Genomic DNA, 14898 nt, shown 5'->3' with positions numbered 1-14898 from the left:
GCGTGTGTGTGTGTGTGCGTGTGCGTGTGTGTGTGTGTGTGCGCGCGCGCGCGTGCGTGCTTAGCATAGTGGTAAGAATGTCTGTATCAAGTAAGGGTCCCTAGGCTAGAACTCCCATGCTAATCAGTCCTACCTCTGATATGAGCGAGAGACTGAAGCCATACCGGCTCAGACGTCGCCCAGATTAATAATGTCCCGCGTCAGGTGTTGAGGAACCAGGACACACTGAGGAGAAGTGAGCTTCTGGAGCAAGAAGGTGCAAGTAGACAAGAGATGAGAATAGGACACTGTTGGAACACTACTATACAAGTAACTCCAGTGGAAGTGGTCACATGAACATGATGAGGGACCTATGGAATCTTCGATATCCAGCATCCAGTTTGATGGCAAAACAACTAGTAGCTCAGTGTTCCAACATTCAGAAGAAGGTAACTGCTCTCACTGTAAGAGACTGACGAGGTACAACAAAAATGCTACACCAAGGACGACAGGTCAGAGGGGAGATATCATAACCCCCATCTGACATTTGGTACCAAACCCCAAGTATGAAGGAAGAAGGAGTGTTGAGTGTGAGAGGTGCTGACCTGAAAGATAGGATTATGGCAAAGCTGGAAACCTGGACCCTCCATAGCCGGTTACCAAGACCACGTGAAGTACCCTCTGAAGATCTACTAGATGATGGACAATTCCTACTGCAACCATCACCACAGCCTATCAGCTGATCTACACCACCATAAATAGAACAGTTGAACAATGGTAAACAGGGATTTGTGTTGTTGTGTGGAACTGTAACTTCAGGTTTATATGAAATGGTAATTATGAGGCAATATGTTTTAGGTCATTTTACAGATAAATGCAGTAGTATTGTAATGAATAGTGTAGCAAAGTATTATCCTGCATTACTTTTAAGAAAAGTGTTCTGTGTAATACTTTTTTGAGTAATGATCCCAACGCTGATAGCAACAAAGAAGGTAAATCCCTCCAACATGGACAAACATTTGACCCACAGCATGTAATTAATTTGCATTAATGTAATGTCTCAGTGGTGACTCTCAAAATGTAGCAAATGAGAATCGATAAGTAATAATGATAATGGAATAACTACATTCTTATCAATTCTTATTCCCATCCCAAGCTGCCTAAGACAGTTCAGGCTGTGTTGAAAAATACCAAATATAGACTTTCAAGCTTTGTGAAATTGTACAACTTCTGTTCTTGCCTTATATACTGCATTTATATATATATATATATATATATATATATATATCTTTCAATGAAAGGCTGCAGCTATTATATCCCATTTTCATAGCAAACTATAAAGAAATGTGGTGGGCTCAGGAATTTTGCACAGTACTACATGTCAACAGAGATTTCATTTAGAAGAATTTAGTAGAACAACAAAAAATATATAAAAAATTAAAACTGCAACAATTCTAAGCTGTTAAAGTGTTTATAAAAAAATGTTTTTAAATCCACTATAAGTTATCACATAGACAACTATGTCATGTGCTGTGGTAGACAGTGTAGCTTGTGTCAGAGCCTTACAGTGCAGTGTTGTCTTTATGTAGGAGCTCATCAGTCAAGCGGCTCAGATACTTGGGTCTGTGGACTTCCTGGGGAACCCCATGGGCCTCCTAAATGACGTCTCTGAGGGCATGACTGAACTCTTCAAACATGGCAATGTGGGTGGTCTCATACGCAGTGTAACCCACGGTGTGTCCAACTCTGCAGCCAAGGTATGTATATCTTAGGGTTGTTTCACGGTGCCTCTCACTTTTTAGGTTTGGTTAAAATCAGATAAACTTTATTCACCCCCAAAATTCAGGGAATTCTGTATTTCTGTGATATTTTTATATAGTTTATATACCCTGGTCATTAGGTATGAATGTCATCTTTTAATCATTTCTTTTAACTTTCTTTTTCCAGGTTAGAATGATTGTGCAGCATCTCTAATGAGATTAAAAAAAACAAGATTCGGATACACAACTTCAAATTTATTTAGGATTTTCTGCAAATCCACACATGATCAAAAATATACATAAAGCCTCAAATATATACATAGACATTAGAAGAGTTAAGTAAGTTTTGTTGTTTAGGTGTATAATGTCCAGCCAATGACAGCAAATCGTCATTTAGTTTTAGTCATAATTTAGGCATCTAAATTCTTTTAATTCGTTTTTGTTGATTAAATATTCTAAGATTATAGTAGATTAAATCTGAAATGATTTAATCATTTAATCAAGCTCTGCCCAGGTGTCACTGTGGATGATTCAAATTCGGTGGCAGCATATTCACCTTGTGGACGTAGCACCTGGTTCATGAGCTGTTGGAAAGTGGCTGGGGCTCCAAACAAGCCAAAAGGAGGTGTGAAAAATTTGTACAAACCATATGGAGTAGAGAAGGCCATTTTTTTCCTTAGACTGCAGAGACAAGGGAATGTGCCAGTATTCCTTGGTTAAATCCAGTGTTGTAAAAAAAAGTGAGCAGTGCCTAACCGGTCCGTGAGCTCGTCAACCCAGGGCATGGGCTACGCATCAAGCTGTGACATTTCACTTGTGCGAGACATGAACGATGTGCCCTGGTCGATCAGTATGTCTTTCTGGAGATGACCTGAAACGGCACCTGCGCCACACTCTTTGCAGAAATGGTGCATAGAACCAGTCCATTTATAGTGTGGTGGGACTCTACTTTGTTTGTCAGTTTGCAGGGACTTTATCAGATGGGCTGGGAAAGACTATGGACAATCGGCACCAGAATGAACGAGAGTACATCAGATACCACGGAGCCACCAGTGGAGAGCACCTGGTAGCAGGGATTCATGGATTGGCTCACGGTACAACTTCAAAACTCTTCTTTGTCTGGTTAATGCTACCACTAGTTGATAAAAGATTCATTTAATTAGTGTCTGAATGAAGAGCCTCCCAAACCCTTAAAAATGTAATTTATGTAAATTCTGTTGTCCGTATGCTAAAATGCTAAAAAAAAAAAAAAAGTGGTGGGGAGAACAAATTATTGTTGAAACAAAAGATTTAAGATCAAACAATACAGATTACTGAATGAAAGATGACACTAAAATGATAATTGTTAATAGAAAATATTTGAGCCCTTTGGAATAAGTGATGTTTCAGAATTGATTTTTACATAATTTGAGCTGATCTTCAGATGACAGAATTATTAGCCCCCTATGGAAATTGTGAAAAGTTGAAAAGTGCTGTTTAATGGAGCAAGGAATTTTTTAACTATTATCCACTGTCAGGGTTCCTGGGTCGTTGACCCAGTGATTTCAGTTTGCTCATGTTCAGTTTAGTTCGCCACATTAATGTTCTCACTTCCTGTTTTTTCCCCGTGTCAGCTTGTCTCCCGTGTCATTAGTCAGATTATGTTCAGCCCTGTACTCACCTGTTTCCAATCATTGTCATCATTCAACCTGTGTATTTAAGTTCCTCGGTTTCACCAGTTTTTTGTCATGTCATTGATGTTATGTCGTCGTTCCCGTTAGTGCTCAGTTATTTAGCCAGCCACTCAGTCTTTCAGTCAGCTAGTCAGTTCTGCCGTTCCTGCGTTGTTCATTCACCCACTCCAATAAATCCTCATCATTTCTGCACCGTGAGTCCTGCGTTTGGGTCATTTCTTCCACGCCTCCACACACAACCTCTGACATCCACAAAGGGCGAAAATATGGAACAGTAGTGAACCTTCCCAAGAGTAGCTGGGCAACCAAACTTACACAGCGCAGCAACGACTCATCCAAGAGCCTCAGAACAACATACCAGAAACATTACTCACATGAAATATCAAAGTTACGGATTGCCTACATTAAACTAAAGACCCACTGCCTGCTCCCCTTGAAGCTAGCATTTTTGCAAGTTTGTACATCCTTTTAAATACACGTTCTGTCCTCTCTCAGGTATCATTGGAGGCATGACGAGCATCATCACTTCCACAGTGGAGGGTGTGAAGACGGAGGGTGGGGTCGGTGGCTTCTTCTCTGGCCTGGGTAAAGGCCTTGTTGGTACTGTGACCAAACCGGTGGCTGGAGCTCTGGACTTTGCATCAGAGACAGCCCAGACAGTCCGTGATATGGCTAGTCTAAGTAATCATAGGTGGGTTAAGTCTGTTCTCTGTAGTATTCGAATCCAAAACATTCTTTTATTTTGTTAAAGTCAGTTTTATTATATAACCTCAACCTGAACATGCACCAGCTTATATTTTGACCATGTGCACACAGATTCTCTCCAAGCAGATTAGGCCACTCTGCGGTGGGGAATACTCTTCATTTCAGTAGATGTTTTTCTGATAGTGGTGAAAGTAAGTTTAAGGATATTATTCCTCCACTATCCACTATCTCCTTCAATGCCTTGTGCCCACACAGTGCAGAGCAACTACTTAAACTCTATGCCCCCAGACATCAATTATCTTATTAAATGTATTACATGTTTGGTGCATACAAGTCTGGATACTGTGGCTCCTCTGAAAAGGAAAGATGTAACTGAAATGTGCAATCTACATTTAGCCTGAAGATACTTTGAAATACTTTGTTACTCTATAAAAAAGCTCCCTGTGAAGCTAGAACATCTTACTGTTCATCACTGATTGAAAAAAAAATAATAGCAACCTTAGATTTCTCTTCAGCGCAGTACAGCTTTCAGTATCACTGAAGTTTATTTAGACTCTTTTTCTCCAACCTCAGTAATTATTACTTCAGTAATTCCAAAACATCAACATGTGTTTTAGACCATATTCCTACAAGACTGCTCAATGAAGTCCTGCCATCCTACAATCTTTCACTCTTAAACATGCCTATCTCTATTAATGACCTCGGTACCACAGACTTTCAAGCTAGCAGTGATTAAACCACTACTCAAAAGCCATCGCTTTACACATCTGTCTTAGCTAATTATAGACTCTCTAATTAAAGACAATCTCCAACTTTCCTGTTATCTTAAAAATGGTTGAAATAGTAGCTGTAAAACAGCTAACAGATCATCTGCAGGGGAATGGTTTATTCAAACAGTTTCAGTCAGGTTTCAAAACTCATCACAGCACAGAAACAGCTTTAGTGGAGGTTACAAATGATCTTCTTATGGCCTCTTACAGTGTGCTTCTTCTTTAGCTACTCCTTTGTTGCCTTGGTGGTATGTTTTGAGTCATTGCCATGGTGGAAGACTCATCCACGATCGGTCTTCACTGTTCTAGTTGAGGGAGGGAGGTTCTTGTTCAGGTTTAAATGGGTTAGTTGATGTCAGAAAGTTGTTTTTTGGTTTCATCTGACCACAGCACTTTCTCCCAAGCCTTCTCTGAACCATTTAGACCAGGGGGGCCAAACCTACGGTCAGCGATACAATTATATCTGGCACGCAAGATCATTTCATATGTCAGTTGTTAATGGTCCATCGGTATGTGGGAGCCAATCTTCAGCCCTGCTGAGAATCAAGAAGAAATTCCTGCTAAGTATTACCAGCATGTAGACTTTCCAATGTGCGGCCATAACTTCCTGGATCAAATTTACACCTCAACGTCTCCAGTCTCCCTCAGAATGCTGTTGAAGTTCTGCCATAGACCTGGCAGCAGGCGTACGTTTTATGTGTGCCAGGTCTGTCCAGCATCCTCCCCCGCCACCTGATCCAACTCACCACCAGGTGTTGATCAGTTGACAGCTCAGCCCTTCTCCTTACCTGAGTGTCCAGAACATATGGCTGCAGGTCTGGTGATATGATTACAAAATCAATCATCAACCTGCGACCTAGGGCAGCTGCGTGCACTTATGGACACCCTTATGTTCAAACATGGTGTTTGTTATGGACAAACTGTGATTTGCACAGAAGTCCAACAACAAAACACCACTCTGGTTTAGATCCAGGAGGCCTTTCTGCCCAATCACGATGCTCCAGGTCACTGTCGTTGCCTACATGAGCGTTGAAGTCTCCCAGTAGGACAAAAGAGTCCTCAGGTGGAGCACCCTCAAGCACCCTGCCCGTTCGGCGCATAAGCACAATTGACAGTCAGGACCCGTTCCCCGACCCTAAGGCACAGCTTCATTTTTGTCTAATGTTCTTAGAACTGAAATATCCTGAATCGTTCTTGTTCTTGGAAGTGTTTACATTCTGCTGCTATGTCGTTCAGGCTCACTGTGCAGCGTGTGAGGAAGCCCCGCTGCTGTAAGGGACCCCAGGGTCTGCTGCCTCGATACTCAGCCACACAGGCGGACGGTCAGGAGCAACTGTTCCACCTCACAGACAACATTCACTCCGAGTTGTGAGTGTAACTCAGTTCATTGTGTGTTCTTACAGTTGATTGCCTGCAGATTCAGCAAAGCTTAATGTTTTATTTCCTACAGCTTCATTGCTGTTGAGCCCATCGACACGTACTGCGTACTCATCTCCTCGAAAGTTGTCTACTTCCTGAAGCCAGGTGACTTCGTGGATCGTGAGGCCATCATTCTGGAGGTCAAATACGATGACCTCTACCACTGTCTGGTATCTAAGGATCATGGGAAGGTATATGTGCAACTCACCAAGAAGGCTGAGAATACTAGCAGTGGTGTGGCAATTCCCGGTCCTTCCCACCAGAAGCCCATGGTGAGTTTTCGGTGACATTTTTGGATTGTTCCAGTGGTTTTGATTGATTCAAATTAGACAAAAATACTGTCTCATTTCTCTTTAAGCAGATAGTTTGCATTAGACCAAGCAGGACAAATAAAAGCCAGACACAGATTCATTCACAGAAGAAGAAACCAATCCACTATGTTTTTTATTTTGTGTCCTGTGTGATACTCAAACAACTACACCCATCAATATGGTTTACTGCAGAAAAAGAGACTCCTAATTTCCCTTTGAACATCTTCTGCAGTATGTTTGGTAACTAAGAATATAACTTCATCTTAGTAGCCATGTAAGTGTCTGGTGCTTACCCTCTGATCATGTGTCATCACAAGTAGGGATGTTCCTGCCGACTAATTTCCTAAATCGACTAAGCAAGTGGGAAAATGAGACTAATAGACCAATTTAAAACTAAGAAACACTCATATACAGGGCTCTAGACAAACTTTTTGCCACGGTTGCACTGGTGAGCACTTTGTGCACCAGTGTACTTTTTTTTTAACACCACAGTTTTACATGTGCACTTTTTGGGGGGGGGGGGGAATTGCTGTCCATACAGACAATTGATTTGTAAACAATTAATTAACAATCTTGTCAACACAAAGTTCTTTATTTGGAGCACATTTCTACAAGAAAGATAAGTTACTGAAAAAGCAGTGAGCCACCTTCTCCACCTTATCTGGGAAAAAACACTTCATTCCCAATCCAGTGTGTCCTGGGTCTACCTCGTGGCCTCCAGTTGGAACCCAGGAGGCAACCGCATCAACTGGCTCATTTCGATATGTAAGAGTAGCAGCTCTACTGTGAACTCCTCCCAAATGACTGAACTCCTCACCCCATGCTAAGGGAGAGCACATCCACCGCCTGAAGAAAGCTAATTTTCCCATTTCGATTATCATAATATCAAGAACATTGATATAACTGCTTTCTCCCATTTAATTGAGTCTTCCTAGCAGAGACAATTTATCTACTCCTGATGAACTGGTGTCTCACTGCAATTATGGACTCCAGTCTTATGGATATTTTTGCTCCTTTAAAAACCCAGTGTCTCCTTTATCCACTCTGCTGGGTGGAATTTGACCCACTTCCCACTTAGGAGGCTAAATCCTACTTATCCTTACTCTTTCCTTTAATAGCAGACATTATTCATTCTTCCCTAATCTCTGCTTTTTTCCTTTACCTCTTAAAACAGCTGTGATAATTCCAACTCTCAACAAACCTGATGCAGACCCTTCCAACCTAAATAATTTGTGTCCAATTGCTAATTTACCTTTTCTTTTGAAAACTTGCTGTTTAGATCTACTCTCACCTTCCTAACAATCGTCTGTTTGAGCATTTTCACTCTGGTTTTTGGTCACTTCACAGTAGTGAGACAGCCCTGGTCAAAATCACAGATGATACTCTTATGGCAGCTGACTCTGGGCAGACACCCATGGGCTTCAGAGCTGTCAGCATGCAGTCAAGTCTATAGAGTGTTGATCTACTCATGTTATTCAGGTGTGTTGCAGCAAAAAAAGTAAACGTTTGGGGACACCAGCCCTCCAGGACTGGAGTTTGACACTTTATAATAATGGTTTGGGGAAGCCTGCAGATACAAAATTCAAGGTCTTAGAAGTACTCCCCACCTACATAATGTGATGATAACATTGCAGAGGTCAAGTTGTGGGTTAGAAGACCAAAATAACTTTCTTTAATCCCGAACCTTCATGAGCTAGGATTCTTTTTCAATCAGATAATGAGATACACTTCAGCTGAATTTTTAAAATCCATGTCATTTTAAATTGTAAGAAGTTGTCTAATTTAGTTCTCCAATTTCAGTGACTGGTGGCTTATAGGACCAGTTTTCATTCAAATTGTTCTGTCTCTTCCCAACTTCAGTGTTTTCATTCTTTGACGCTCCTTCCGTAGGTCCATGTGAAAAGCGAGAGCCTCGCCATCAAAATATCTCAAGAAATCAACTACGCCAAGAGTCTGTACTACGAGCAACAGCTCATGCTTCCTTCCACTGAGAATGAGGACTGCTTACTGCTTGAATCCTGATCAGGACTTTTGGAGATAGTGTCTGCAGGATTGTGGGGCATTTAATTGATTTTTGCAGATAACAGTTTTTTAAATCTGTTTTGACAAACAGCAGTAAAGGGTACTGGGTACAGATACGTGACCTGATGTTTCAGAAAGCACAGACATGTACAGGATAGAAAAAAAATAAAACTTGCACTGCAGTGTTCTTTTCACTGTGTATATGTAGAAAGCCCTTGTACTGCATTTGGCCTTTGCATTTATGACTTTTATGGCTGTAGTTGTACACATTCCACAACAGTTCTATATATTTGTGACTAGACTTAAATGTAAATAGAGCTGCATACCAAGAGTATAAATTGTTGTACATACTCTATTATGATGAAATATAGAAAGTCACAACTAAAGTGGATTATGTAAGAAACTGCCTTTACAAATGTATTTTGTGTAAGAGTCTATTAGAGATGGGGACATTGATTTGCACTGACATTGGGGTGGGACATGCAGCCCCCTCATCCTTTCAATTATACACACTGGAGTGTCCGTCATCGCCTACACTGCTTTTTACAATCATAAATCTAATGTGTCTAATTTTATTTAGCTACCCTTTTTTAATGACCTCATAATGAGCCTTCTAACCAAACTTTAAAGCAAAGTGAGGGCTTCCTTTTTACCTTTTACTCTGAGCAGCCCCATACGATAGGAAGCCACTGTTTGCAGGTGTGCGTGCACGTGCGTTATCACAGGCCTGTCAGAGAGATGACACACTCGGTCTGTGATCCTGTTAAAATGGTAAGATTTAAATAGACACTACTTCAAATAAAGCACCAGATTGCAGTACTCACTGTGGGGAACGCATTATTTTCCGACTCATTCAAAACACACATTTCCATTGTTGACTTCTTGCTTGTCCAGTGGTCTTTACTTCAATGATACACAGGGGCCACTACTGTCCTGTCTCAGGAAAACCAAGACCAAAAATGTGGAAGAAAGAGCTGGCCAAGTCTACAATCTCAGTGTTTTTTCCCTATATATTTTTTTTGTTTTTCTTTTTATTACCGGAGCCACAGCTGAGGGGTTGCAAAACCCTGAAATTAGACAGCTGGCAAGAAAGATTACTGCTGCTGTCACTCCTCTTCCTCCTCTGCCTGTGCTTCAAGGATTCTGAGAGTTAGTATGATTTAGGTATTGATTCATTTTAACTATTGCATTCTGCCTGCTCTAATCAAGTTCACTTAATGTTTAATAGTCCACATTTAATCTATTTAGTCATATGCAGTTGAGGGTTTCTTTCTTTTACATAACGTTTGTATATAAAGGTATAATGATATTTTTAAAAATTACATACATAATCTATACATTAAATTAAATCCCTAAAAAACTGATATTAGTCTTTACTACCTCATTTTAAGTAAATTCCACCTAAAGTTGGGGTCAGCTTCATAACAGTTAATGTACATTTAAGGTATTTTTGTAGTTTAACATTTAAACCTTGTACATTATATCACTGGACAGCAGTTTATTCATTTTCTTTCTTCTGAAAACTCTAATTGATGCTCTATTCCTCCGCTGTCAAGCTCAAACTTTGTGAAACTTGTGCTTCATTTATATAGCACCAATTTACAGCACTTTACCCCTACAATATTAGAGAGGAAACCGCAACAATCAGATGACCTTCCAATGGGGAGCACTCTGTGACAGTGGGAATGAAGAACTCTTAATAGGACGGGATGTGATTATTTGTAACTTTTTCAGTGATGACTTTTGCTGGGCAAAAAAGTAAAACAGGCAATGTTACTGGAGAAGAGCTGCAGGAGCATGTAACTGATGCTGAGAAAGTGGTGGTTCAATATTATAGAGTCGATCCTTACTTCCAACAGTGAAAGGACCGGAAACGTGGAGTGGCAGTTATTACGAGTGAAAATGTGCAGCTGTCAACCATCAAAGTGAAAAAAGACTGGGCCCTCCAACACGGTACTGGAAGGAGATGCCAGTCAACCAGTAAATAATCCAAAGCAAGACCTCAGTATCCACCAGCTACTTGAACAAAAAACAAAACCGATATGGATAAATATGCTCAGTGAAAGCAGCCCAAAGCTCCTCAGAATATGAAAACGATGAAAAATCAACAAACACTATATGGATGCTCCCAAAGTGGCAAAAAATGTTTAAAAATCATCTGGTCCTTAACAGGTATAGTAAATCCAAATGTAGAAGTAGTGTGAAACAATTAAGTAAAGCCTTATTTAGGCAAATAAATGGAAAATGGACTGGTTCTTATATATCACTTTTCTATTCTACTTTTCTACACATTCCAATGATCAGAGAGCAACTATGGGTACCAGTGTCTTTTCCACAGATGCTTGGGCATTGTTAGAATATACTTTTTATGTTTAATGCTTATAAACCTCATTACTTTATATTTCAAATAAACTCATAACACATTTATGTTTTATCTAATCTCACACATTCAAATGTTATCTTTCCAATGTGGGTGTTGGGTTGCGATACCTACAAGAAAACAACTCTGGGTCTCCTGAACAACCTAAGAGGCATGGTGTTTTTAACTTGAACCTTTTAACTGCTTAATAAATTTAAGAAAATGTACTTTGGGCATATTTGTCTTTCATCTCATGAAATGAATCTGACAGCGTGCAGACTGGAGCAGCCACAGATCAAACCACCAACCTTCCAATTAGTAGATGGACTATACCTCCTGACCTACAGCCAACGTTAGCTGTCCAGCCAGGTGCTGATTATCAAATGCACTTAAGCGCTCCTCAGTAGCCATTTTTGTACTTTCAGGCCTTTGCTACTAACAAGCTCCAACAGGGATGACTCCAGAGGGACTGCACACAATGAATGAGAAAAAAAAGGGTTCCCAGTCATCCAGGTCATGGTAGTCTGAGGAGCTTTGAAAGAAAGCAGCTGGAATTCTCTAAGTTTCTTGAAGACCTTTCACCCCTTGTGAGGAGAAAATTGTTAGAAGGCAAAGAAACTCACAACTCAGAGACCGTTAACTTGTCTGTTAACACAGGAGGTAGTATCATATGTCACAGCATTCTTCTACACATATGGCTTCACTCTCTTTTCCTGTGGTGGTTCCAATTCACAAGCTCTCCTTCCTTTAAATGAAGCTACAACTAAACATAATCACAAAACTAAAAAATCTTTCATCATTCCCTCCTGTTGTAGCGAATTTAAACAGATACATCAACGTGTTTCAGACACAGACCCTACATTGTGAGTGCTTTCGGTCTGGTCGTCATAAAATGTGTATCATTCAAACATAATCATTCATCACATTAGTTTCATACTCATCGTCTTCTCCTTCTTCCTCGTCTGGCACAGTGACATATGCAACAAGAGATTGAGATATCATTCTTGATACCATTCCTCTTACACAGGGGATAATGCATGTAGTAAAGATATAAAACATGATAAGTATTAGGCCAATAAACATCAAAACCTTAAACATCGCTCATAAGCCAATCCCACCAATTACTTTGTGAATTTGCCCAATCGGTTACCTGTGCCTGTTGAACGTTTCGAAGTAATTGTAGATTATTTGTCATATTACCAGAATGCACATTGTCTGGAATATATGTACAACAAGTTGTATTAAACAAAACACACAGTCCACCCTTTTCTGCCAAGATCATGTCCAGGGCAACTCGGTGTTGCATAACAGTTATTCTTATGGCATCAATTTCCTGATTTTGCTCTTTGTTGATGCTGGTCGATGCATTTAAAAACAGCCCAAAACGATAATCCAATAGTCAGGGGGTCGCTGTGGTTTAGGACAATTCCTGAATATTGATAACCTAGACTGGCAAAGCTTGCTGCGCATGTCACTTGAGTCATGTTCATAGGTCTGCCATATAATGTAGCATGCTGTGTTGTAGCAGGCATGTGTGAGTATATATAACAATCTTTGCCTTCTGTGCGATTATATATGTATCTATACCAGGCCTTGTTCATCCAGGGATGGATGTGGTCCTGTGTCACTTCAGCCAGGTGTTAGTTGTCATATGTCCATGCCCTTCTATGCAAGTTGGCTTCTTGATCCTTTAAGTGCATCAGAGTCCATGCTGTAAGCAGCAGGGCCAAGGTGGTAAACAGAATAATCTTCATGATGACCAGACACACCGATTTACTCTGGTGAGTGGACTACAGGCGAGAAGTAGAAGGCGGGATGTACCCAATCAGCCCTCCCTTCACCTGTAGATCACCAAAGAGTCGGGGTGGTGGTGTCTTTAGGTTGTGCTGTCACTCACTTCCACTTTTTTGCAATGGCTCTGGTGGACCCAAGAGGGCCTCTCAGCGATTTTGCAAGCTGTTGGTGTCGTTAGGAGTACTTGGTATGGACCTTCCCACCGAGGTGAGTTCCAATTCTTTCTCTGGAGTACTCGTATAAGGACCCAATCGCCTGGTTTTAATCTGCAAGAGACTTGAGAAGCGTCGCACAGCAGTTCAAAACAATATCTCTATTTTCTACTAAAGTTGCCTCTCTAACAGATTTATCTATTGGTTCACTTGCATCAAATCATGCATCTTTTCACTGAGGTCTGATTCAAACTATCTTACTTCTGATTCTTTCCAAAAATAATTTCACATGTAACAATTTACTGTATATATGTGTGTTTTCTATTTTTGTTTACCTCTTTGTTGTGATCTGGTGGACATCTCTAAACACCATCATGAGTTCAGGCTTCAATTTCAACCCAATTATACTCCTCTGGGCTTCACGTTCACTGGCCCCTGTACCCTTCTCAAAGTATCCTTCGTTGTCTTAAATCTCCAGCAAACATAATCTGTTTCTTCTCTGTTTCTTTTCAGTATTTTCCTTTTAGATTAATCCCCAGCCAGGCAAAATATCACATTCAGTGCCTTTAAACAGTTATGTCACACTGTTCTTACCAGCCTGCTGTTAATTCTTCAAGTCCACGATGTTCTGTTGGTCTTCATCAGGAGATTGACTGTCCTTTGAGCTTCTTCTCAGGATCGGGACAAGTGGGAGGTCAAGCTGTAAAAATTTAAGCCAAACTTTGGCCTGTTTTCTCCCAATTATGTTAATCTATGGTTTTGCTGCTATGCTCAAAATTCTAGGTTGAGAAAAGTCCACCTTTATTTATTTGTGACCTATATTGACACACTAAACCATAACATTAATATCATTTTCATTTCTTTTCTTAAAGCCTCCATTTGCTTCATCTGGCTAGAGTCTGTCTCTTCTGTTTTTCTCTCTGGGTGCTCACTCCTTTTATGGGCATGCAAAGGTCCTGTCACACACACACTTCCTGTTACTCTCTTTTGTGTTTCTACAGGCTAATCAAACTCATTTTGTATTTACAATCTACAAACCCTCTGTAATTCTACTAACTTTTAATCTAAAATGTAGCATCATTCACACAATAATTTCATAATCCTCTCACACACACTGCCTTTTAAATAAACTAAACTCTTTGCATTTTTATCTATTTCAGGCATTTTCTGGGTCTCTGTTTTATGGTGCCGTTAGTTCTCTCTACTAACCCTGCACTCCATAGATGATAAGCACATTGATTTCTTATGCTGAATCCTAGTGCTTCAGAGACCTTACTGATCACATCATTGACAAAATGTGTCCCATTGTCTGATCTTATCAGAGAAGGGATACCATATGTTTGAATAAAATGATTACATAAACATTTTGCAATGGAGATTGCCTCTGCTTTTTACTGGATATACAGTGGGGCAAAAAAGTATTTAGTCAGCCACCGATTGTGCAAGTTCCCCCACTTAAAATGATGACAGAGGTCAGTAATTTGCACCAGAGGTACACTTCAACTGTGAGAGACAGAATGTGAAAAAAAAATCCATGAATCCACATGGTAGGATTTGTAAAGAATTTATTCGTAAATCAGGGTGGAAAATAAGTATTTGGTCACCTCAAACAAGGAAAATCTCTGGCTCTCACAGACCTGTAACGTCTTCTGTAAGAAGCTTTTCTGTCCACCACTCGTTACCTGTATGAATGGCACCTGTTCGAACTCATCATCTGTATAAAAGACACCTGTCCACAGCCTCAAACAGTCAGACTCCAAACTCCGCCATGGCCAAGACCAAAGAGCTTTCGAAGGACACCAGGAAAAGTATTGTAGACCTGCACCAGACTGGGAAGAGTGAATCTACAATAGGCAAGCAGCTTGGTGTGAAAAAATCAACTGTGGGAGCAATCATCAGAAAATGGAAGACATACAAGACCACTGATAATCTCCCTCGATCTGGGGCTCCACGC

The 14898-nt window shown here is 40.4% G+C and overlaps 1 protein-coding gene across 3 annotated transcripts in view; it reads left to right on the top strand.

Moving 5' to 3' along the window:
• Positions 1–9463, top strand: part of vps13d (vacuolar protein sorting 13 homolog D) — a 76789-nt gene extending 67326 nt beyond the window's left edge. For all 3 annotated transcript variants that reach the window (XM_026154742.1, XM_026154743.1, XM_026154741.1), the window contains 6 exons: positions 1569–1736; positions 2701–2833; positions 3908–4103; positions 6124–6255; positions 6338–6578; positions 8508–9463. In XM_026154742.1, coding sequence (XP_026010527.1) covers positions 1569–1736; positions 2701–2833; positions 3908–4103; positions 6124–6255; positions 6338–6578; positions 8508–8639 — 1002 coding nt within the window. In that variant the 3' untranslated portion in view covers positions 8640–9463. The remainder of the gene's footprint in view (positions 1–1568; positions 1737–2700; positions 2834–3907; positions 4104–6123; positions 6256–6337; positions 6579–8507) is intronic.
• The last annotated feature ends 5435 nt before the right edge of the window (positions 9464–14898 follow it).

The sequence above is a fragment of the Astatotilapia calliptera genome, chromosome 20 (assembly GCF_900246225.1).
Source record: "Astatotilapia calliptera chromosome 20, fAstCal1.2, whole genome shotgun sequence".
NCBI classification, from domain to species: Eukaryota; Metazoa; Chordata; class Actinopteri; order Cichliformes; family Cichlidae; genus Astatotilapia; species Astatotilapia calliptera.
Note: the sequence above shows the minus strand (reverse complement) of the source record. Positions and strands in the feature narration are given on the sequence as shown.